Source organism: Pygocentrus nattereri, chromosome 4 (genome assembly GCF_015220715.1).
Source record: "Pygocentrus nattereri isolate fPygNat1 chromosome 4, fPygNat1.pri, whole genome shotgun sequence".
NCBI lineage: Eukaryota > Metazoa > Chordata > Actinopteri > Characiformes > Serrasalmidae > Pygocentrus > Pygocentrus nattereri.
In genome coordinates this window covers 33,636,775-33,662,205 of record NC_051214.1, presented here as the reverse complement: position 1 = coordinate 33,662,205, position 25,431 = coordinate 33,636,775, and the positions used below count along the sequence as shown (strand labels likewise).

At 38.6% G+C, this 25,431-nt stretch overlaps 3 protein-coding genes across 7 annotated transcripts in view; 2 read left to right on the top strand and 1 right to left on the bottom strand.

Moving 5' to 3' along the window:
• mfsd2b (major facilitator superfamily domain containing 2B) overlaps nt 1-1,268 on the top strand; it is a 33,459-nt gene extending 32,191 nt beyond the window's left edge. Inside the window, exon 15 of the mRNA XM_017683783.1 lies at nt 734-1,268. Coding sequence (XP_017539272.1) covers nt 734-785 — 52 coding nt within the window. The 3' untranslated portion in view covers nt 786-1,268. The remainder of the gene's footprint in view (nt 1-733) is intronic.
• LOC108411926 (WD repeat and coiled coil containing) lies at nt 1,242-5,804 on the bottom strand. 5 transcript variants are annotated; one of them, XM_017683762.2, is made up of 4 exons: nt 5,749-5,804; nt 3,211-5,104; nt 2,648-2,768; nt 1,242-1,909 (listed from the first exon to the last, which is right to left on the bottom strand). In XM_017683762.2, exons 2-4 carry the CDS (start codon nt 5,095-5,097, stop codon nt 1,743-1,745), a joined length of 2,175 nt encoding a protein of 724 aa, XP_017539251.1. In that variant the 5' UTR covers nt 5,098-5,104; nt 5,749-5,804; the 3' UTR covers nt 1,242-1,742. The 5 variants fall into 5 exon arrangements, with proteins under 5 accessions (XP_017539251.1, XP_017539260.1, XP_017539220.1 ...); XM_017683771.2 differs by having other exon boundaries at nt 5,719-5,796; XM_017683731.1 differs by lacking the exon at nt 5,749-5,804 and adding an exon at nt 5,188-5,712.
• A 753-nt stretch (nt 5,805-6,557) lies between these two features.
• Nucleotides 6,558-24,732, top strand: fkbp1b (FKBP prolyl isomerase 1B). Its single transcript, XM_017683795.2, has 4 exons — nt 6,558-6,962; nt 10,218-10,265; nt 23,048-23,160; nt 24,000-24,732. Exons 1-4 carry the CDS (start codon nt 6,926-6,928, stop codon nt 24,126-24,128), a joined length of 327 nt encoding a protein of 108 aa, XP_017539284.1. The 5' UTR covers nt 6,558-6,925; the 3' UTR covers nt 24,129-24,732.
• Nucleotides 24,733-25,431: the final 699 nt, after the last annotated feature.

Sequence of the window (25,431 nt, the reverse complement as noted above, 5' to 3'; positions counted from 1 at the left end):
CTATGTTTCTGACTGTTTTCTCAGAAATCATGGTTTGGAATCCACACAAACACATTTCTTCTACTTTTTGATTTTTCAGACTTTGAATAGCATTGATTGGCATTTTTGAATATTTTATAATCTTTTCCTAATTCTGGGTCTCAAATGACTTAGTATCCGGCACATTCACATGCATACACTCATTACAGTTGGAAAAGGCACATCTCACTATACTTGAATGTGTATTAAATTGGAAAATCAACCAATTTATTACCATTTCTGCATAATTTAATGGTTGAGGTTTAACCAGTCATTTAGAATGATCTGATATGAAAAGGTATCCTGTGGAGGAATTTAACGATATAGATTTCTTTACAGTGGTGGTGATACATGGTGTCTTATGTGTGATGCTGATGATGGTAAAACAGTGGTAAATCTGAAAAATAAGTTTTCTTTTGGTGCTATTTTTCCTTACAATGCCAACTTTTACCTTACCTTTTGACTTTTTTTACAGTGCAGGTCAAAACATTATTTTAAGGTTATCACTCATGATTTTAGCATTTATTATTATTTTACCGAACTTTTGAAAAATGGGTGGAATTCCCTTTAATAGGCCTAACCTTTGACTGTGCAATCTCATTTATTATTATGATTGATATATTTTTTGTAGGTAAATATCAAAATCAGCCAGGGGTATGTAAATTTATGATAAGAACTGCACCTGAGCCTAATTAATTTTATTTTTTCCCCACAGAAATCAGACCATAAACTGCAGATCTCTCAGAGAAGACCTGAACAGCGCATAGGCTCTTCAAACAGCACAGATGTAGATTCCAGCCTGGCCCTGGGATGAGACGTGTTAGTGTACATTACACTGTGACAAAACTAACTGATTATGTTTTGAAGTAAACATTTCATTTTGTTTCTGTATTTTCACATGAAGTTGTAATGTAGCTGCATTGAGTATATACAATATGCTGTACCTAATTTATATAAATGAATGTAATGTATCTCTCTTTTTTTCCTTGAAGTAAGCTATAATGGGATGTAATAGGTCTTAGATGTTAAGATTATTGAATGGTTTGATTAAATGCTTAATAAAAAATATATATTTTGGTGCTGGTAAGATATAGCTTGAGGGTCTCTGTCAATGCCAAGGTCAATGCACAATACAGTATTGGAGAATCATAAGTGGATCATAAAATGGTACTGAGTTATTACCCTGTAATATATAAGGGACTTATTATACACCAAGAATATAATAATAAATAATAAATGATTTTAATGAACCTGATTTCATTTGGTGTTCATTTGTTAGAAGCAGGTTGTGGTTCACAGTGCATAGAACTGAGAAAGATTTGGATTCATACATCCAAACTATTGGATACATTAATTGCTATCAAGGACATTAACTTATGGATACATGCATTTATGCACCACATGCCTGACTTCATTTAAATCTCTACAAATACAGACATTTATGATTTAAAACACTAATATATCTATATATAATAGATGCATTACAGGCTTTAGACTAACAGTAGAAAACCATTAAAGCAGGCACTCAATTACATTCTTTCAGAAATACAAAAATATAGTTGATTGTATTGGTCTTACACTGCATATACACAGATTCACAAAGGCAGCACTACAGAAAAGCCACTAGCGCCTTGTAAACATGAATTGTGAGGCATTGTCTTAAACCTAAGCCTTTTAACATGATGTCCAGTAAATCTTCATCCTCAAACACATTTGAGAGGAAATCATTTTTCTGTGTTAGGAGCATTTTCAGGAAATACATCATCAGCAATACTAAAGGATTTAAAGGGTGCCTTCCTTGTTGCACTCCGTACCGTGAGCTCCTCCTTGTGCTTGAAGGTAAGCGGTACAAGTCCGTCAGCATCAGCCACTAGGATAATCCACATTGGTCCTGGAAGAAGGCGGATACACTTCTTAAATGCCAGTAACATAATCTTAGTCTTAAACGCAATAATTCTTTAAAAGACATATGAGCAGACCATTAAAATCATAGCAAAACTGATCAGTTTTAAAATATATTTTACTATTCCTGCCATTCAAGACTCATTCCATTTATTTTGTAAGTGCCTTTGTATAAAGTTCTAACGCATAAATCATGTACTATAAACTGAGGTCACGCATAAATATCAGGTGTTAGGCTGGTCTCAGCATACATAATCTACAAAGATGCACGTCACAAGTGAGGCTTTAATCTGACTTAAACCTTCAATTGGATTTAGGCCCATAATCACCATCTATTTCAGTCACTGCCAATTATCTGCAGTCAAATGGCTTGTAAAAGTCTTAAGAAAAAAATTAATTTCAATCGTACCCTAACTTTGTGCATAACAAAATTAATTGCAGTGTACTATTCTGAAAATCAGGCTGCCTAAGTAAGCCTAACTAATTATCCTGACAATTCTGCAAAATGATTTGTTTACCAGTGTGGAAAATTCATCAGCTTCAGCCAGCAGGTCATCAAAAATGTTTTGCATGCCAACAACTTTCCGGGCACCTAATCAAGCCCCTTGTTTATGCCTTGCAATGCTGAATAAGAAGCTAATGTGATAAATCTTAATATGGATTTAATTACTGCTTAAGGAAAAAAAAAGACTCGTGAATATAAAACACAGTAATACTGCGGACATACCATGCATCATCTCCACAACGGTCAAGCTGAAGAGTTCCTGAACTACTTGCAGGTTAAGCCTTCCCTCGCACAACAGCACTGGTCTTCTCTCGTCTGTGTACACATTCTCTGACAGCTGCTTCTGTTGGAGAAGGGAGGGAAATAATGTGTGAATGTTGACTTCCAACTGTTAATAAGCATTTAGGGCAGTGGCTGAGAACAGATAAGCAAGCATTTTGATAAGCCACTGTTTAGTAGGGTGCAATAAAGTATGGACTACTTAGGATTACAATGTGTATATGTTTTCACATAAGACCGCACCACACAAAAGCCTCAGTGGATATAAATTAAGTCTAACTGACCACCTCAGACAAGCCGTTTGAAGGTCAAAGAAAGCCAAGTCAATCTGTTGGCAATGGCCACAGAACTGATAGTGCCGTCCCTCAAATGAGAAATGTAGTGTGCTGCTAAACATGAAATCAGTCATGACAAGTTATGCTTAAAGCTCAAATAACAGTGTCATTCATTGTTTACTAGAACATTCCAACTATCCTTACTTGCAAACGCAGTTATTAACTTCATACCTGACATGTAACGTAGACATACTGCGGCTCACAGGCAGCTGGGTAATTGATAATGGCTTTTCTTCCATTCTGAGTGAAGTCTTTGACTTCTGTGAGGCATTGCCTCACCTCATCAAAGCGGGAAAATAACCTCTCCATGTTGTGTGTAAGCTGCTCCAGACTCTTTTCTTTTGTAAGACAGCTGTTCTGTGGCACAGGAGGATCAGAGAACAGCTTTTCTGAAGGCTCATATCGCGGAGAACATGGTCGACTGGATTCACGGCTAGCCTGGCCAGCTACTGCTAGTGTGGCCAAGCGACTGATATGATCCATGTCGTAGTTTTCCACAGTAATAGAGGAGGTGCTGGACGTGGCTCTGTCTGAGAAGTCAGCTGAGCTTGGCACCGGACTGGGCTCTGAGCTGCGCAACTCCTCAATCAGCTTCCTCCTGCTGTTTGGGGAGTGGATTACTGAGCCTCCTGGCAGGACAAGATCCTTTACCGCGAGATCTTTAGAGAAGTTCTCGGAATGCCTCCTAACCCCAACGAAATTACAAGGAGACTCAGGCTTTTGTACAATTGGAGAAGTTGTGTCCTCATCAAACAAAAGCTCTTTAGCTGTGAGCCTCAGGACATATTTGTCTGTGTTTGAAGATGGAAGGAAGGCTGGATCGTTGGACCTCTGCCGGCCGACCATGAGCAGCATCATCTTGCTGCTGATGAAACACAAGCCTTTAGGTCTCTCATTCTTCTGTAGATGAATCTGCTGAACATTGGGCATGGAGGATGCCATGATGGAGTAGACCAGCACCATATTGCAGGTGTTGGAAGCCACTGCTACGGTGCTCCCTCGGGGGTCAAAGGCAATGATGTCAGGGACCAGGATGCCAGGGATGCTTACCTTCCTGGTGGAGGTGACCTTCCGCTCATACTTCACCAAAATCAAATGAGATGAGTCTTGACCTGTTCCTGTCAAGTGATCCCGTCGTCTTAAGTGAATGAGAGGGCTGGGGTCCGATTTCCTGTGCTTAGCCAAAATGTTCGTAAGGTCGATGGGACCAGAGGATGAAAGGAACCCTAGAGGCAGTGATCGCTCAGAATCAAATGACCTTCTCCTAGACTCCACAGAAACATCTTCATCCACCATCACAACTGGGGACTGCTGAGAGGACAACAGCTCAGACTCAGTTGGCAAGTCGAAGGCAATGCCTGCATTAAGCCCACAGATTTTGTCCAGCGGCAGTTCAGTGGCAACAGCTACCTGAGCCTCATCTGTAGACTCAATAGCACAGATATAGCCACCAACATCAAAAATTGGGCAAAAGGAGCAAGCCACCAAGCTCTTCTGGATGTCATTCCATATGTAGGAATGAAGAGCACTGCCGATGGCGACCACCAACCGGGTTCCATCTTTAGTCCAGCATGCACAGTGGATCAGACCGCTGCCCCGGATGTCTGCCTTCACTCGCCGGTTATCCACACGCACAGAAAACAGAACAGAGGCATCTCGCTTGGTCAGAACAGCCAAAATGTCTAGTCTGGGATGCCACACACAGCCCTGAGAGAGCAGTGGGAAAGGCTCACTCATTTCACATGTCTGAGTGCATAACAGTTTGTTCTGCTCCAGGGCGCTCAACTGAAGCTGCCACACCGTGACGTGCTTCTTGTGCTGCACAGCAAGCAGAGCAGGAGAACCAGAGCAACATAGAGGTCCCCAGAAAAGTCCAAAGACATGTTCAAACTGTCCAATGACATTAGTGTCACCGAATTTGGGTTCACCACTGACATAGTAGAAGGAAGTGAGGCAAACCTGTCTCCCATCAGTCCAGGCTATCCCATGTACAGGGTGAATGGCTTGGTGCAGAGTATTTAATCCAGTCCTCAAAAGTTTGGCTTTTCCTAGGTCCATGCTTTTCCTGTATGTCAATTCAAAAGAAGAAACACAGATTAATGGCGCATTTAGTCCAATTCTGTTCTACAGATGGTGTCTAAAGAGAACCTTGAAAGTCTTTGCTTCAGCACGCAAGAACTGACATCGCATACACACTCGGAATACTTAGCCTAAAGCTTCTTGCCCCGGTCTGTGGAAATGTGAAATCCCTAATCCAATCGGGAGGGAACCTGCACTCAAGGGTGACCAGATTAGTCATGACCCTGTAAGCTTTCAAGCCAACACTGTCCACATTTAAAGTTAACCTTCTTTCTTCATCTCTCAGACCACCTCTCCGGTTGAAAAAGCATAGGTTAGGTATTATTAAAAACCTTTCCATGAACCGCAAAACTGACAGAAACGAAGTTTCTTCATTCTTTACTATCCTTACTTTGCAAAAGCTGAGGTACTTATCTTAGCTAACTTAGCTAGCTAGCAAATGGTAACGTTAAAGAGCATGCTAACCGAGCTTAATTTAGCGTAATTTAACACTAGCAATTATCTGTTCACATTGGTTTACTAAAGTGAGAAGCTGATAATGTCCAATTAAAAATGGACGGCGCTTTTAACATTACTCTGCAACCTGAAATTATAACGCACTGTTAGCATGTGACGGAATTACAGACAGACCATCACGCGCGTCGTCACCCAAAACAAACGAAATACCGGCGAAATATCAGAGTTTCCACACGGACACATTTAACAGTTGGACAAACGGCCGTAGAAAAAAAGCAAAGCATTCTGGGAGTTGATGTCTTTATTTTCTGCCGGTAACTAGGAGAGAATGATTTACAAACTGTTACTGAGTCTGAAAGTTATTTCAGGCAGTTCACTACATAAATATAGCAGGCATTGTTCAGTAGTAGTAGTAGAAAAGTCATTAAAATTCCAGCCTACTTTCTGTGATATTGAAGGCTTGAGTGAAACAATTAAATTAAGTAGTAAATCCCCAGCAAAGTATGTTTGATTAGTAAGCTTCATTAGTACTATTATTATTATTATTATTATTATTATTATTAGATGTGGGTGCAGCAGTGGGAGTGATAGTAGTAGTAGTAGTATTTTGGTTGCTGTTGTTTTTATTATTTGGTAGGGGTGTAGAAGCAGTAGTAGTAGTAATAGCAGTAGTAGTATATTGGTTGTTGTAGTAGGACTCTACTCAGACTAGTAGTTTTTTGGTAAGTTAAACCTGTTTGGTGACTAAACGGCTAGTTATACTGGTTGCTGATACCAGCATTTGTACAGGCTTATTAATCTGTGCGTTGTGATGCTTTAATCACTGTCATTTTCCTACTTTGTCCAGGGAAAAGTTGTAACTGGTCTACTAATTATTTTTTAGTAGGGATTGAAAATGAACCTGTCGGTCATATTTCCATAGAGTAATGGGCAAGTTGAGGCTTGGCTCACCGCAAACAAACGATGAGAAGGGGGAGGCTGTTATATTGCAGGGGGGCTGCTGGGTTCAGGAAACTGGGAGAACCTTCGGGAAAATACCGAGTATGTAGGCTGTGCTTTGGCTCACATATCGGTGCCCACGAGAGAAAAAACAGAGGATTTGCCTGGGAGTCACGTAGGTTAATAAGGAATAAGGACGGGGCAGCACAGCTCAGTGAGTTAGCGACTCCCGTTTCACTATCAACACAGTGAAACACAGGACAGAAAATCATCCCTGGCTGATTTTCCACGACCCAGTGGGCGGAGTGCTCTGGCTGCATGTAGCGGTAGCTACAACACGGTCCCCCATCAACACCGCTACCTGCTCCTCTTTCTCTCCGGTTTATGGTCAAGGAACCATCGTTTTACCACAATGGGTGTAGAAGTGGAAACAATATCTCCGGGAGATGGTAAGTTGCTGCACTACAAACACATTTTCTCAGCAGATAAAGGCTAAAAAAGCAGAACGCCTGGTGTTTTTTCCTGCACCGTAGCTAATAACGTTAACTTACTGCATGGGCACTGAAGCAGCTTTATGAGGAGAAATTTTGAAGTGCTGTCTTGCTGTACTGTCCAGCCTGTGTGTTCTCCGGCTTAATGCAATGTATGGCTGACACGCAGCTTAATCTGCAATGGCAAAAGCTTAATGAAGCCTATATACTATAACGTTAGTTTCAAATCAATTAGCCAGCCGACGTCAACTCCCCAGGCATATTAGGTTACCGGCTGGAGATCTCTGCTCTGTCTAGCCAGGGAATTAACGGCTGGACCAGCAATGAATGGGAGCTGTAGACTACTGTACATTCACTGCCCATTTGCATACTCCCGTTTGTTTTATTGCTCCCAAAGCTTTAAAATGTTTGCCAGAAATATGTTTATTACTTCATTTAAATAGTGTAAGAAGCTATCAAATTCATGTAATGAACATATTTGTAGCAAACGCCCAGACCCGTCTCGACTAGACAGGAGCTTTGGTGGCTAATCCGAGGCTCTGCAGTCTAACTTGGCTGCAGTGGCTGGGTTTGGTAGCCCACCTCTCTATTACACTGCGGGCTGTCCACTTCGACCACTTGTTGCTCTTCTTTTCTGCCATCGCTCTGCCTTGCCTTGGTTAGCAAGCTTACATTACCCTGCCACTGACTGGAATAACAACAAAATGACAATTATATAATGACATATAATAACAATTATATACGATTAATTTGTATTTGTTTATAGCTATTCTGTATATGCTTTATTAACTCTTAACAAATGATACATTACTTTCAGCAATTAAAGTGTGCTGCTTTTCATTGTATTTCATGCCATATATGTCATTGTCTTGTAAGATAATGGGACGATTATGCCACCAAAAGCCCATACGACATGTATTAAGATTAAGATTAATAGGTTGCGATATAGATTTACCGCATTGACATTAATAAGCAGGGCAAAAATACAGTGTCACGATTCTTCAGGATTTTTTCATGTATGACAGGTTTAAGTAATGCATCAATAGTGCCAGTTGCTATCAAAACTATGAGTAAAAGTTACAAGGAATTTCATTTACTATTTCTCATGCTGCTCTACACTAAATCCAAAGTACAACTTTGTCATGAAACGTGCAAGTGGGCAGCACAGCCACAATATGCACAGAAAGGCATATTGTGGTGTATTGTAGCATAATTTATCACAATGCATTAAAATATTGTCATACTGCTCAGCCTAAAGCAGGGCATAATTCACGTTATGATCCACAGACAATGGGCCTTTCTGGTCCAATAATGTAAAAAATTGCAATAAAATTAACGTAGAAGCTCGGAGTGGTGATGGGCTTGGTCATCAGACAAAAGAAACAAGCAACTAAATACATAGTAAAAGGAAAATACTAATAAAAAAGCTTGTCACATTAAAACAAGTGTACAAACTGTATGCAGGGGTTGCCAGTGTCAAGAACACATTAAAAGTAAACCCTCTCTGGTAATATCTCTTTCACTGTTCTCGTCTCTGCAGCTCTCTTGAAAATGTACCCTCTTCTTGACCGACATCTTATCTTACCCCCCCTAGCCTGCTGTCATGAGGCATAAATTTCTCTCATGTCCACAGAGGAACCATGCTGCAGTACACGCATACACATGCACACCTACTCACGTTCACACTAGCACATTGATATGTGTGGGACCTAGGGCCGCACGATATGAATAAAATGCCACATTGCGGTGATCTTGCTACATAATTCAGTTGTTTTAGACTGTGTGGTATATCTAAAGCACATCAATGAACACTTGATGTGCCATCAGCTTGAATGTTGACCAAAATACATACATAAACACTCTTATTTAACTCATCTTTTTAACCATATTGTCAACTGAAAACAGCTTTTTTGTCATTGAGCATTGTGGTGAATACATGCTAGCTAGCAATGTAGAGCAGTAGGAAAAGCATTTGGCCTGAATCGGTGTTCTAACAGTTTGTTTTGTGAGAACGCCAGTTTTGGTCACCAATTTCCAACACATCAAACGGTCCTACTGTGAATCCACACATCATTAGTATTGTATAATAACTTAGTGTTCCTCATGTTTAATTATGTTTAATCTTATTTCAACATTACTTTGAGTGTAATATATACATTTAATTGAATGGTATTACTTACTCTCTGATATCCTACCTATAGTTTTATGTAGAGAGCAACCTATAAATATGTGCTATGGCCTCAAATTGGAGCTCTAACACAGACCGTATGGATTGGAGTCTCGACAGCCTGATCCCTATGACTATTACGGAGATATCAGCATGTCTTTTACAGGAAAGGACCATTTGACGGGCATAAAACAAGACTAAATTCATAAATTGTTGTTTTTAACTGACATGCTGGCAGATTATCTAATGCTCTTTGATTGCACTGATGGTGGCTTGCTTATGTTTAGCTTTATAAACTAAGCTTTGTTTCCCATCAGGCTGATAAAACCTGATGCACAGAAGTGCATGGTTTCAGAAAAGTAGCAAAAAGATTGGTTGTTTAAATGGCATTTTAATTTTTGGGCATTTAAATGAATTAATTTAAATAGACAATCTATCACATATGTGTATGGATTCATAAGAAACCCAAGAAAACTCATTTGGACCCTCTTGAATTTGGTCAGGGTGTTCACAGCACACAGTAAACTATTTTTTGATTTGTTGGAGACGCATTTGCCTGTCAGCTTTCTGCAGTAACAGTATTGCAAAGGCCAGTATTGTGATAATGACTAACAATTGATATATATCATGCCGCTCTAGTTGGTATGGCACTGTGCAATGCTGGCTTTGTACTAAGATAAGATAAAGGGCATGTAACTGCTATGAAACAGCTAAAATAATTGACCTAATAACTCTTTTATATTTGCTCATGTTTTGTGCATTAAGCATTTATAAACATGCCTGTTTGGTGATACTCTAGAACAAAGCTCCAGATTACAAATTTGACAGGCTTTATTTGTCTGATTTTCTTTTGCTTCTTCAGCTGAATACCACCACTTTTTCTGAATGTGCAAAGGAAACATGGGTTTAAAAGTTCCTTTCAACACCAGCCGTGAAGATATCACCAGCACTTGGCTTAGTTTCTTTATCAGCATAGCTAACTCATGACACACTGACAAGTTCACATGTCTCATTGTCTTCTTTGGTTTTCTGTCTTTTGTTCACAGGAAGAACCTTTCCAAAGAAGGGGCAGACATGTGTAGTGCATTACATAGGTAAAGATTCATCCCACTGCTGTTGGAATCAAATGTGTGACTTTTTGCCTCTTTTTAAAATGCTTTAAATGTTTACATTTTTTTTTAAATGTTTTTTTCCCCCTCTGTATCTAAATGCATCTCTTTGATAACTCCCTTGCAATACATAGACAGTTAAAAACTGTGGTCATTTTTCTTAGTTGTGTTTTTTGCATATTTTTGGTGTGCAAAAAATCCAGGCAGTAATTGTTTACTACGCAAGGACTAATACATTTATGGTCATGTGAAAGCTTAAAATGGATGTGTATATGCTCAGCATGTGGTTCCTCCCTTCCACAGCCATGCATGGGCTACAGTTTCAGCGCTGCGTCTCATGAAATGAAACTCTGTACAGCCTAGCGGCCATAAATTGTTTTGCTTAACAGCCCAGACTATTATGAGGGTGTAGCATTGTGAGATCAGAGTCTATTTTGTTTATTGTTACTCCTGAAGCAAAGAAGATGGGGCAATGATATGGCAGGTTATGTCTGACTTGTCTGTGTTGCTGCTGGCTAAGTTGTAAATGATTAATCTAACGGAGAAATATGATATGAAATTGTAGAGAAGTAGAACAGTGTCACTCTTATAAATGGCCCAAATCGTGGAGTTCACTATTTTAGTTTTACGGAGTTGTACTGATAACGTTTTGTTTTTTTCTGGGTAATCAAGTCCCCTAAAACACATGCAATGTCTGCCATTGTTATTGATAATTTAGGGAAAATACCTTGTGAGCAGAATAACAGATAAAAAAACAATTGTAGTTAAAAAGGAATTTCACATATTTGTCAAATGTTTTGCAAGCATCAATCATTAAGATGTAAATAAATTCAGAGTTGTTCACAGTGTTGGTGACAAGAACTAGACATATGATGCATTTAATGCCTCTAAACGTTATTACATTCAATGGTTATAAACATGTTGCCAGTGTAGTTTTACAATTGTTTTGCGTGAAAGTTTGAAGGCCTAAAACTTGTGTTTAAAACCCATGCCCTGTGGAGAGGTACATGCAGGGTGTTATAAGGCAAAACAGTTCCCAAAGAAAATGTTTCAGCTTTACAACTGTTTTACTGTTATGAACATTGTATATAAATCTGCAGATCATTGGTTAGATAATATGCCTATTTTTGCATTAGGGATATACAGTATGGTGATATTTATTGTTATCATGGTAAACTTTCGTCACATTACATCACAGAATGCTTTTCTCAGCATACTGTTAATATCATCATTACCTAAAGAACACTAACTGCGTATTTCAATGCATAATATAATTTGTCCAGTTTGGATTTAGTTTACCGCGACCCTGACGGAGAAGCGGCTTAGAAAATGGATGGATGGATGGATGGATTTAGTTTAGTGTAGGATGTGAAACACTGAATAAAATGATTTCATTCATAGTTTGTTATCATACAGTCATATGCAAAAGTTTGGACACCCCTGGTCACATGATGTAGATGTTGTAAGTGAAAATATGTTAACACACCCTCTACAGAGAACATGCTTCTGCACATGTAATGCACAATTACTGTTTATTTGCTGGATTTAACACATTGGAAATAGAACATAATGTGGCATGTATAAGGTTATAGCACATTATATATATATATATATATATATATATATATATATATATATATATATATATATTTTTTTTTTTTTTTTGTGTGTGTTAAATGCAACATATAACATAAGAAATAATGTTTGAAAATTTGCAGAAAAATACCCTTTTTTCACTGTAGAGGACTACATTTTCACCTGTGCCAGTGAAAAAGTGTGTGTGTCTGCAGTTATATGTTTCTCTGACATGCTGCATCTGCTCTTCTCCAGTGCGGCATAGCAAATTCAGTCTTGCAGTAGCTGCTATGTTGGGTCTGCAGAGCTGCAGTGGAGTTGGCTGAGTGCTAATGCCCAGTCTGATCTCTCATTCTCTGACTGTCTGCCGGTCTACAGCTGTTGTCGCTAAGCATTACAGAAATGAGCTCGGTCACAAGTTGCGTACATGGGCCTTAATCCTATGATATTCTTTTTGCGTCCTTGGGAACAAGAAGGAAGGAAGCATTTGTTTTATGTGTTGTGATTAAAAAACATCTGCCTGCCTGTTGTCGAATTTACAATTGAATACAAGCTGAGCTTTTTGCAGAGGTGCACAAAATTAGTGGCTGACATTATTTCCAGTGGAACACATCGAAATTAGGCCGCTGAAGACTTTTTCCAAAAATGGTAGGGAAAAAGGAAAAAAGAATACAATGAGAATTGTGACTGAAAAAAGATTAGTTATGCCTGTAGAGAAAGCTCAAAATGTTGAAGTCAAATCATCGTAATGATATTGAAAATGAGATGTTAGTTATTAAATGCTTATTCTTTCACTCTACTGTGCTAATCAGTGCAGACACGTTCAAAAGGTCTGAGCAGCAGATCAACGGTGAAAATGTCAGCTGTGCTGAAACATTTGTCTGTTTCTACAAGGGACGCATAGATAGATAAATGATTTGTAACCCCTGTTCATGCCAAATGTCAAGGGGTGGGGGGTACAGTTCTCAAGAACTGCTTCAGTGTTGGATTTTGTCACACATGCTGCAGCCTGCATACTGTAATTCATACTGTATTCGATTGCGTCATTAAGAAGACCACATTGCCGTGTTAGAAGGCAAGCTGTAACTCTGTCTGTGCTCTGATAGAGCTTGTCTAATCACCATTACTGCAGCTACAATCCTGCAGTGACTGGAGACCAAAAACAAAATCTGGAAATCTCAGCCGTTTAGATTTCATTTCATTTGTTATCATTACATCAACAAATCAAGTGAAATCAAGGCAATGCACCCAAATATATCCATTAATATGCTTTAAAATGAGATTTTAAAAAGTGTTTTACTGCCTTTCTGCTGGATTGGTTTATGGCTTTGTTATTTCAGCCATCACAGCACTGCTGAATGAACTTGATGTTGCCTACCAAAATGGTGGCAGCGCAAATTGTGAGATCATTGAAATGCTATCCATATTTTACTATTTAAAGTTTATTGTATGTTATTTATTATTATTTTTTGGGGTTTGGTATGTCCTGAATTTCGGTACATCACTAATTTAAATATTATTATCAGTCTAATTGGAATTATGTCTGACGATAGTAACCAATAATTTTTGCTTGCCAGTGCACTGGAGCACATGTATATCATGTGAATTTGGGAATTTCCCTTCGTTAAAACTGACTTAGATGGATAGCATAATGGATAACACCACCTTTTTACACATGGTAGAACAGAACCCAATGAGCAGATTAGCTTATCAACAATGAGCACACAATAGCTGTAATAATAAATCCTTTTATTGTGGAATGAGCAAAGTGAGGCAGGATGCGTGTGTGAGAGAGTTTTATTTTGTGGGATACAAGGATCATAGTTGTTGTAACAGTTTAGGGCCAGGAAACCAGTGGACACATAAAATTGGACTAGACATATTGCCTTGAAGAAGCAAGGATTAAAGCAAGCATTTTCTTCATGAAAGGCTAAGTAACATGTTTAGCCAATAAGCTCCATATACATTTATTGAGAATTTGCTAATACATGCCTTGTAGCTTTTTGCAGTCATGTTTTTGTATAAAAGCAGGAATAAAAATGGCTCTGCCCACCACTGCTATACGAAAAGTCAGAATTTAGTTTATTTTCCAATTCAGTTAGATCTGCAGATCCCCCCATAATGGACAAGTCAGTGTATTAATGTGGGGCAGCTGGAGAGCATTAGTGCAGAATGCTAGGGGAGTGGCTGGGTTACATTTCCTGAGCTGAGTGATACTGCGCTGTGCTGCAGATCCGCTTTGTCTGCCTCAGTCTGACAGAGAGTGGAACATGCTGTTACAGTGGCCTGGGGGAAGGGGTGGGGGGGTTCTCTCGAATCAGTGATAATTAGTGGTGTTACAATGTGCTTATTAAATTTTTAATTGGGTTTGCAATGTGATAGATGCTGTGAATCAAATGCAGATTTTATGCTGTAAAAATATCCATAATATCAGACATGCCGTGACAAATTGTAATGATTTCCACTGTTCTAATAAAAACACTACATCATGAAAGACAACCACAAATAGAAGAAAATAAAACCCTCTGCACTACAACTGAAGCCTTTTAGACTCTGGCTGTACATAAAATTTGTCTAAGATAACTTGTTTGTTTTAATTATGGATTCACAAGGCACTGAGGTCTTGTTTTGGGAATTGGACTTTGGACTTTTTTGAACCATTTTACAGAAAATTACACTTTTACCATCTCAACAACTTGAAAATGAAAGCTTCAAATACTGTTTATCTGACAGGGGCAGTTTTGGTGGTCTGCCAGGCCACACACAGTTGTTAGGGCCTTCTCTTTCTTACATACAAAGAAAAAGGTTATTTTCATGGTATCCAGCCAGGTAGAGGTATCATGATTTAATAAGGTGGCATAAGAAACGGCAAAGTTGTGAATGCTTAGCACTTTGTACCTCGCCTTGCTCTTCTCAGTCTCCTAAGTCAAGGAAAACAGGATGTATCTTATCTTAGGCCATGCCTAAATTAGTCATGGTCCTAGACCCTCCCCCGGTACACACCTACCTTTCCCTTACCCAGCCAGGCAGAACAAATCAATTAGCCCACTCTCACTGGAACTCCTAGGCTTTATTTTAAGAGCACAGGAAGCCAGTTGTGCTCGTCTGGCCCTGTCAGCTCTATTAATAACAATACTAATGCTAATAATACATGGGCTCTGAGCAGAGGCCTTCACGAGCGATTTCTTTGACCCTTGGTGAGTTCCAGCATTAGAACAGTCTGATGTTATTGTAGGTCCCAGACACATTCCAGCATCGTATTCTAGTCATCTGGCCAGGGGTCCTGAGGTATCAGACTAGTTATGTCATTTTTAAATAAGGGGATATTTTCTCATAGACAAAGCCTACATTTTCTTAAATAGCCACAGTCTGTGTACTGCTTAGCTACAGTCATAGTAAAGTAAAAGGTGTACACTTTCATTTTCTCCAAAGTCTGTTTGAAGTGCTCAGTGTCATTCTCACAATTGAAAAGGACAAGAAATAGGTGTTTTGCTGATCTTTGAAAGCAGAAAATCCTTAAAGCAAATTTTGGTTCGTAGCATAGATATGGTGTTTTATAAGCGTGTGTGTTACTACCACTATGGAGACAATGATGATGGGTTTAGTGGTTTTTGCACTGTGGTGTGAAGTAATATTTTTGATAGACAATATAAAAAAACACTTTACACTTTAAAAAAGCTTTACTTTTTTTCCATTTGCCAAAACAAGAGCGTGTCATCTGGTGAAAGCATAAATAATAAATCGCTCCTATTGGAACAAAACCTTGTATGTTAATTTTTGTGATTTTTCAATTATTGACATAATTTGGAAGTGCTTGTTGTCCTTTATATTGTATGTAAATTTGATGAATGGACCAAAATGAAATGGCACATGATGGAAAAACGCATGCTTCCATTGACTCACATTAAATGTAAATTATGTTTTTTCTTTCTCCTGTTAAGTTATTATTTAGGAGATATGAGGTTTTGATCCAACAGCAGCGAAATATAAATATGTGGTGGGTAAATGCTTAAAGGGCAGAGGGACTTTTTTGTACTTTTATGTTTGTTTATTTTAGGAATAAGTGATGTTTCAGTACAACAATGAAAACCTTTTGAATTTCTAATTCATATCTGATATTATTAATATCTGTAAAGATATTAATATTTGATTCACACTGAGTATTAACTTACAACCCTTGTAAAAATAAGTATGAGCATGCATATCTTATCAGATCTGTTACTTTACCGTTGGAGTTACCAGAAGTTCCACTGGAACTTGTCGTTTGGCAGATGCCGTGACATTACTCTTCTGCAGGCGCACTCTGGAATGAGTAAACTGATATCCCCAATACCTTGTTGGCTGCAGAAACTGAAGGGTGAGTGAGTGTCAAAAGCTTCATGTGAATATTTAAGGCAATGGTCACTTGTTTAGCAGTGGTCCTAATTGATGTTTCCGTTCATACTGTATAGTGACACGTACTGTATGTTTATATATTGTGTCTGTGTCAAGCACACAGCAAGTCTTCTCTAGCCAGAGAGCAACACACAACCAGCTACATCGGAAGAGTAAATTTAGAGGAGAGATATTTGAACTGAAGGAAGAATGACTAGTCAATACCATTAAACAGCACAGAAGGATACAGCATAGGGTACAGGGGCTCTAATCTTATTCACAAAGGGCCAACATGGCTGCAGGTTTTCATTCCAAACTAGCAGGAACACCTGATTCCACTTTTTATATCAGTTAGCCTCAGTCTTCAGACAGCTGATCATGTGTGCTCCTGTTTTATTTGAATGAAAACCTGCAGCAACACTGGCTCTTGTGAAAAAGATTGGCCATCCCTGCTCTAAGGGAGCTCCTGTTTGTTGTTATGGATGCAGATCCATACGGTTGTACTCTATCAATGTTTTGTTAGGTACCAGTGAACAGTTATGGAGAGGGTTCTGTGCCAGCTTGTCAATCATAACAGTGAAAAAAATATGAAATGCAATACACAAAGATATTATGTTTCATTAGTGATGTGCAGAAAACTTGCCAAATTGTAAAAGCAAAACCTTCTGGCATCGCTGGATCTTTCACTTAAGCTTCCAAGGCAGATTACTGTGATGCCCATGAGTTCGGAAGAACGCCACGATCGACCAGTGATTAAATTTCAGCGTAGCACGATTACCACACTGGAGATGCAATGAAGAATATAAAACCACACAAAGATTGTGGTGTCATTTTATTTTAAGGAACACATATTGGGGTCTTAATTAAGGTCTTATTCTTTATTCACTAAATCAAACTTAGACACTTCTGAATGGTTTTATTCTTTATTCATTATGACATGTATTAATATGTAATTTGAGGTCTGTTATTTAATGCTCTAATGATAGCATTATTACTTAGTAATAGTGAACAGTAGACACTTTGGTAAGACATTGATATGCAAATTATTGAGCTTGACTTATCAACTACATTTACATATTATTAGTGCATAATTGGCAGCTTTTGATTCTTGGAGGCTCTAGGAAGGGCCAGGTTTATTATTTTGGTGCAGTCCAGGATGTTTTCCACATTTAATGGTGCAGTTTTAAGAACAAAATTGTAGAACACAATCTGACATATTAGAGAAATAATGACTCTTTTTGTTTTTCTTTGTTTTCATTTTTCTACCCTTGATTTTGTTGTGTGGACATTTCCTAATCCTACAGAAATGCTCAAAAATATCTTAGAATATGATATTTTAGCTCACATTAAAAGTAGAAAATATTTTTTTCCTTCTTCTGTATAGTCGCCATTTTGGAGATTCTTTTTTTTCTGGACAGCAACTATATAAAACAAGTGTAGTGACACTACCTAGAACCAAATGCTCTCAATTATACACTAATACGATATGATTTTAGATAAATTGATAAGTATTTAGCATAACAGGCACTTAACAAAGTGTTTATTGTGTATTATTCAAACTAACAAGAATGATGTTATTTTTACATTACAGACCTCCAATCACATACAGGTCATAATGAACAAAGCTTAATGCATAGTAAATAAACAATGTAGAAGTGTCTGGGTTAGGCTTCACTGAACAAAGAACAAGCATTTAATTAAGCACAAATATCTGTTGTTTAAAATAAAGCAATGCCAGAATTGCTACTAAGACTTTCTAATGTGGATTACATGCACTTCCAACAAATTCTTAGCTAATCATTTTTCCGGTAAAGACAAGTAACATCAGAATGATCTGACTGAGGCGTTTTTTCTCACATCACTAATGAAAAGTAGTTGCAGTTCTGTATTGCCTTTCATATTCTTTCACTGTTAGGATCTGGCATGGAATCATTTCTAAAGCTGCTATCCTAAGTTTGTGCTAGCCATATAATTCCTCTGTAAAACTTGACCTGTGGAAAAAAAAGGGTGAAAAGTGATATTTGTTAATTCCTGATTGCTGTCTGCAATTTGATTTTGTGTCATAACTTTTCCTGAAAGAACATTCAGCCCAGAGGATTTATGCAGCACAATTTGCTCTTCCCATGTGAGTGATGTTTGGGCAGCTTTTTCATGACGCTGTGCTTAAATGTAGAAAGGTGCTAGAAAGGTGCTAACATGTCTGTGAGAGCCTTTTACAGACAGCTAGCGTATGTACGTCTGATCTGGTTACATTTGAGCCTGGCTTGGGGAGACTGGCTGCTGGCTCTGCTGGACAGATACTGTAAACAGAGGTAAAAATAGCCGCATGCAGTGGCGGGCTGCACTGCAGTTTCAGCCTCGGGCTCACTGAGCTCTCACGCTACTCGAGTGTGTCTGGGATGAAGAGATTTTTACAGTGAAGCCGGTGCGAGGCTCAGGCTGACTCCAAAGAAAAGATCCATTCTTTGAATCTGAAGTACAAGCTTGGATTAGGAAAGAAGTGTTACAAGGGTGAACCGGCTATGAGAGGTAGCCATGGGTCACTGTTAATCTATCTGCAAATTCTCCATTCAGACCGTGTGCTAAACCATGTTTTTCATGCTAACCGAAAGCCGAAATGAATTACAGTCTAAAAGAAAAGCACTGATGTGCTTTATATTTTGCTGCACTGAAAGCCCCAAGCAGTGGAATGCAATGTAGAGGTGTAGGATTGCTTTTCAAGGTGTATTACTTTCCCTTCTGACACAAATTCGTAGTACTTAGCACTAAGCATTTAGTCGATAGCAGTGTGGTTCTAACCTACATAATCTGATCGTTGAATTTATGCTGGTAGAGAGAATCAGTAAGACAGTGTAGTGAAATTCATGTTCATGAGAGAATTAACAGATGGTAAACGCCCCTTGTAATAAGGGACTGACTGATGTTGGATAGGGTCCCAGACTGTCGGGAGATATCTTGGCAAGGGGGCCTTCCTGGAAGCCCTAGATCCTTCTAAGTATAGGGAGTGCAGAGTAGACGCAGTGTAGTACAAGGCCCTTCACTGAGCGTTGGCCCACTCTCCTTATCCTCACAGGCTGTTGGGAACTGGCTATAAATGAGTTGAATGGTGTAGTCTGATTTAAACAATACAGTGGAGTAGAGCTAGGATTTATTTGGCCATTTGAGTTCAAGTGGCCAAATCGAGTGCTGTTCAGTTTGTGTGTTAAATAGGGGATCCTCCATATGTAACTGTTTTTTTTCTGTGCTGATATTCTGTGTGAGATGACACAATACCAATTTTTCTGTACTAATACTTCTCTCAATGACTACTGCATTTAAAAATGAGACATTTACAATATAACTACTCATTGTTCTTACTTACAGAACATTAGACATGTTGTTACGTGTTGTTCATTCTATTTTGTGTTGTGCTACAAATAGAGATGCACAATAATACCTGAATCATATTAGTATCTGCAGATATTTGCTTAAGAAATATTGGCATCAGACATGTTTCAGGACATGTTTAGGTGATGAATATTTCAAATCAATGTGTTTATTGTACCTCAGGAACACAGAACATATAATGTGTTAATGTTCTCTGTAATGCTAATCCAGGTAGATGCGCAAATTTCTACAGGTTATGTACTGGCGTCAGTACTGATACCAGCAAATACAACCCGAATTTCAATGAAGTTGGGACGTTGTGTAAAACAGAATATGATAATTTGCAAATCCTTTTCAACCTATAATCAACTGAATACACTACAAAGACAAGATATTTAATGTTCAAACGGATAAACTTTATTGTTTTTTGCAAATATTCACTCATTTTGAATTTGATGCCTGCAACACGTTCCAAAGAAGTTGGCACAGGGGCAACAAAAGACTGGAAAAGTTGAGGAATGATCAAAAAACACCTGTTTGGAACATTCCACAGGTGAGCAGGTTAATTGGAAACATTTGAGTGTCACGATTGGGTATAAAGGGGGCATCCCTGAAAGGCTCAGTCGTTCACAAGCAAGGATGGGGTGATGTTCACCACTTTGTGAACAACATTGTTGAGAACAATGTTTCTCAACATGCAATTGCAAGGAATTTAGGGATTTCATCATCTACAGTCCATAATATCATCAAAAGTTTCAGAGAATCTGGAGAAATCTCTGCAAGTAAGCGGCAAGGCAGAAAACCAACATTGAATACCCGTGACCTTCCATCCCTCAGGCAGCACTGCATTAAAAACCCACATCATTCTGTAAGGGATATTACCACATGGACTCAGGAACACTTCAGAAAACCATTGTCAGTGAACACAGTTCGTCGCTCCATCTACAAGTGCAAGTTAAAACTCTGCCATGCAAAGCGAAAGCCACATATCAACAACACCCAGAAACTCCGCCGGCTTCTCTGGGCCTGAGCTCATCTGAGATGGACTGACGCAAAGTGGAAAAGTGTCCTGTGGTCTTTTTCAGGGACGTCCTGCTTATTTCAGCCAGACAATGCCAAGCCACATTCTACACGTTACAACAGCATGGCCTCGTAGTAAAAGAGTGCGGGTACTAGACTGGCCTGCCTGCAGTCCAGACCTCTCTCCCATTGAAAATTTGTGGTGCATTATGGACTCTTGAGTCCGGACTGTTGAGCAACTGAATTTGTACATCAAGCAAGAATGGGAAAGAATTCCACCTTCAAAGCTTCAACAATTAGTGTCCTTACTCAAACGCTTATTGAGTGTTGTTAAAAGGAAAGGTGATGTAACACAGTGGTAAACATGCCCCTGTCCCAACTTCTTTGGAACGTGTTGCAGGCATCAAATTCAAAATGAGTGAATATTTGCAAAAAACAATAAAGTTTATCCATTTGAACATTAAATATCTTGTCTTTGTAGTGTCTTCAAGTGAATATAGGTTGAAAAGGATTTGCAAATCATCACATTCTGTTTTTATTTATGTTTTACACAACATCCCAACTTCATTGGAATTGGGGTTGTACATAAAAAATGTTGGATATCAGCATCAGCCCATAATTCCCATATTGGTGCGCCTGTAGCTACAAGTAATGCAACGATATTCACGCCTAGATTTGTAGATGAAGTATTGATTTGGATTTGTGTATCACTCAAGTGTACCACTCTAAACCTGTCCAAGGAAAAACATGCATCTCCAAAATAGTCATTTTACAGGAGAAGGCAAAAGCCTTGCGGTAATGCTGACTGTTTTCTGTAAATTCCCAAAGAAATGACAATGCTGATGGCAAATTTCATTCACATATGGCATGGTTCACTAAATTATGATTCAATGAAATGTTTCTGATGTAATGAAAATGGTTCATTCAAAATGATTAAGCTTAAAGTAGTGTGTTCAGAAGTTTGCACACATGCAGTATGAGCATAACTGTTCTCGCATAAAAGGTTGTCGCCAGTTTAGAAGACAACAAAAGTGTCTAGCTAGGCTACAGAGGAAGACCTTAGTCTATCAAAAGATGTAGCTCATAACTAGCTGAGATGAAGCAAACAAAAAAACAGTTGTTATTTAGATACTGTTAACATTTTGAAGGGTGACAACTGAGAATCATTAAAAGTACGTACCTGTACTCATTGGCCAATTTACCTGCTGACTAAATTACCCATGTTGCTTGGCTGATCACAGATGTAGCTACATCAGGTTGTACAACAAACCTTTGTAAAGAATGAACTTTTTTCAGTTTCAGCTTATTATTCAGCTTAATGTTTTCAGCTCTACGTGTGAGACGTTTTGATATATTTATGTTTAGTGAAGTTGGTGTAAAGCAAACCCACAAATCACAAGTGTGAACCGTGGGACTGTTCCTGTCCTGCTTCAAAGGGTCATAAACATACCTGTTCAGTGGTAAATTTACCTCCAGTTAGTCTTGAATGAGCGGCCATTTAAGCAATTTGAATGTATATTCATGGGTGGAGGCTAAAGTGGTTCGGAGTTCTGAAAATGCATTCTTCTGTTTATGTTCTAAATTGCATGTTGTGTATAGTGATGCTTCTTTTGAGTAGATACAAGCAAAAAGTAGTCTTTAGATAATGTAAGCGTCCTTTCTATCCTGCCATTTTGGGCCATCTTACATGTTACTTACTCAAAGAAATCTGCAGTACAGACCCATTAGCCCTGAGCTCCAGAGTTTAGGAAGTCCCCTTTGTTAATGAGAGTCAGCAGGAGCATTGTGCAGTAAGCGAAAGCACTGCTTATTTAAGGCTTATATCCTCCACATGCTTGACTGGACAGTTTTTGTGTGCGCACTGTTGTGCTGGTGCTTTTTACCCCTCCCTTTTCTCTCCCCTGTGATATAGATGCAGGCAAAAGGTGGCCTACTTAAAATCTCAGAATAATCCTCTGAATTAGGCCAATGTTTCATATTTCACATTCCTTTTGTTCATTTGGATCATAAGGGCTTGAAGGCCACTGGAGATTTAGATAAGGGCTGGACTGTTTGCTTCTTGAGGCCAGCCATGTGCTGTTAGACCGTTCCTGTGTTTTTGAATTGGTTTGAGTTTAAGGCACACTGGTGTCCTTGGGGTGCGGGGGTTTGGTGGGGGGGTGTAAAAGCAACTGAGCAAGGCAGTGTTTTCTTTTATTCATGAAATTCACTGACCTTGTTTTTAGAAGTAGTTATTCCCAAAGATGAAATGTAGTATTTTTTTTTTCTTTTTTTCATCACAATGCACCATGCGGTACACGTCTTGGTTAAGTGATTGCGTGACATGTAGAAAAACATACATGTGTTGGTTTTTGGAACTAAAATCTAAATATCAGGCATGTGCAGAGTACATTTAGAGAGTAATTGTTTATTCCAATGCAAATGTATTGCAGGAATGCTGCAGAATGGTAAGAAGTTTGACTCCTCACGAGACAGAAACAAGCCCTTCAAATTCAAGATCGGGCGACAGGAAGTCATCAAAGGCTGGGAGGAAGGAGTTGCACAGGTAACAACGCAGACACAGTTCACTTTTCTCTTATCTTTTAATTATTTTTTGAGCTTGAGTTTATTTTTTACTTATTTGCCTTTAATTTCGCCATTCATTATGCAAGTGAAATATTTATATGGGTTATTTTGTATCTGATTACGTCTCCTGTACTGAAATTTTAACTAGAGATTAAATAAATGAAGGGTGTTCTCTGATGTTTGCACAGTACTGTATACACATTGCCATACTGTCCACAGTGAATGAAAAGCTAAATATCTATGTTCATTTTACTTCTTAGAGGGAAAAAGTCCAATGATAAAGTCACTACAAGTGGTTTGATGTAAAATGGTGCACTGTAGAGCCTATTATTGACTCAGATTTCTTCACAGTGGTAGTAACAGTAACCAAAGCTTGTGACATCTACAATCCAAATATAGCCATTTTATTTACTTTCCAAAAGCATCTGTGAACCCAGTTTTTACATGTAATGTTGGTAAAGGTAAATGGTGATGTCTGAAAAAAAGTCTGAAAAAAAGTTTTGTTGTGGTAATTGTTTGGCATAAATGATTTAAAAAAGTAAAAGTAAAAGTTAAACCATTTCATGTAATAACTTTCTGTGAGTCATTACACGTACAGTATCTGGTTTCTATCACCACCACTATAAACTTTTCTGACTCTGTATGCTTCTTTAGAATAATGCCTTTGACATCACACACATCACTTTGAATTTCTTATTCTATATAACTATAGTTTGATTAACATATAAAATAGTTTCATAGCTGCTAACAAGTCTTAAGAGTAATGATTGGATAATAAGATGAGGATCAGTGGGTTAATATTAATCTTTCTTTTCCCAGATGAGCCTGGGTCAGCGGGCGAAAATCACCTGCACTCCAGATATGGCATACGGAGCCACAGGCCACCCTGGGGTCATCCCTCCTAATGCCACGCTCATATTTGATGTGGAGCTGCTAAAGCTGGAGTGAGCTTAAGAAGAGGAGGAAACTCTAGCCCCTGCCCCACCAAGGAAACCCTTCCCACAAATTTAGCCTCTTGAACTAGACACTCAACATATCCTCTGCTTCATTGCCAACCTATGTTATATATGCCATCTAGCCCTTTAAAACATTTGAAACGCCTCAGCCCTAGTTTGATCATGAGCAATGTTCTGTTCTCATATTAGGTTCTATTTTCTTTGAAAATTACATAGAAGCGTCAAATCAGTGTCACCACAGCATACATATTTGCATTTAAACCACTGCCTTACTGTTTTTGAAGTGGAGGTAGGGTGTAATGTACATGACAATTCTGTATTTTGAGGGGCATTAACAACCACTGTCTGCATTGCCACTTTTGATAAAAATGAATATGTCCTGCTGAACGCATATGAAACAATAATAATGTTGCTGTACTTAGTGTATTTTATATGTATCCCTTATTAAACATTTGCTGCAAGTATCATAGGAGTTCACAAACCTTTTGCCTATGCCAGGAACAAAATGAATACTGTACAATGGAGTGCTTTGGCTTCTATGAACATTTTATCAACCAACTCTTAATAAATATAATACTGTTTGGAGCTCGTTGAAACTAGCCTCTGTTTTTCTTCACATCTCAAAGCTATCAGTTAAAAGAGTGTGTAAATATAAAGATTTTTTAATGCCTGTCACACCATTGTCACAAAATGGCTACTGAGTAATGGGTGTGGTGGTAAGAATAAATGTCTGGTGTCTAAATCATGAAACTGATGTTATAATAGCCTCTTGCTAGAATGTGATACTAAACCACTTCCCTACATGAAGGCTGCATCCAAAACCGCTACCATACTAAATACTACATGTATAGTAGTGCAAGATACTGTGGCTTTGTTAATGTGATAGAGTAATTAAATCTTAAGAGAAGCCTCCAGATTTACTGTAGCATTAACTCCAGACATCTTTTCTTTCGAAGAAGGTCCGGAGACCTTGCTGTATCACTAATGTCAGCATTCTGAGCGTCTTAAGCATCGACATAGATGCATAATGTGTTTTAAAACTACGTTAAAACCTTACCCTATCACAAAGCCTATTGTAAAACAACATTTAAGGCATCAGCGCATTTGTAACGATTTCATTTAACAGCTTTCAGTGAAGCCGCTTTCAGAGGCGTTGAACACCTCAGATGTCTGGTTCCTATCACCAGCACGTTGAACAGTTGTGGGGGAAAAGCGGAATTCCCATTTAATCCACGGGGGATGTAGCACAATGAAGCATTTCATACTACGATGTTTTCGGCGCAGTCGAGTTTCTC

Bases quoted from the DNA above. Each gene is read 5' to 3' on its own strand.
- LOC108411926 (XM_017683762.2), bottom strand. From the start codon at position 5,097: ATGGACCTAGGAAAAGCCAAACTTTTGAGGACTGGATTAAATACTCTG. The intron at 2,769-3,210 runs GTATGAAGTTAA...CTTCTCCAACAG, and splicing joins ATGTCTACGTTACATGTCAG to AAGCAGCTGTCAGAGAATGT. The intron at 1,910-2,647 runs GTATGTCCGCAG...GCCTTCTTCCAG, and splicing joins CGTTGTGGAGATGATGCATG to GACCAATGTGGATTATCCTA.
- fkbp1b (XM_017683795.2), top strand. From the start codon at position 6,926: ATGGGTGTAGAAGTGGAAACAATATCTCCGGGAGATG. The intron at 10,266-23,047 runs GTAAAGATTCAT...AATGTATTGCAG, and splicing joins ATGTGTAGTGCATTACATAG to GAATGCTGCAGAATGGTAAG. The intron at 23,161-23,999 runs GTAACAACGCAG...TTCTTTTCCCAG, and splicing joins GGGAGGAAGGAGTTGCACAG to ATGAGCCTGGGTCAGCGGGC.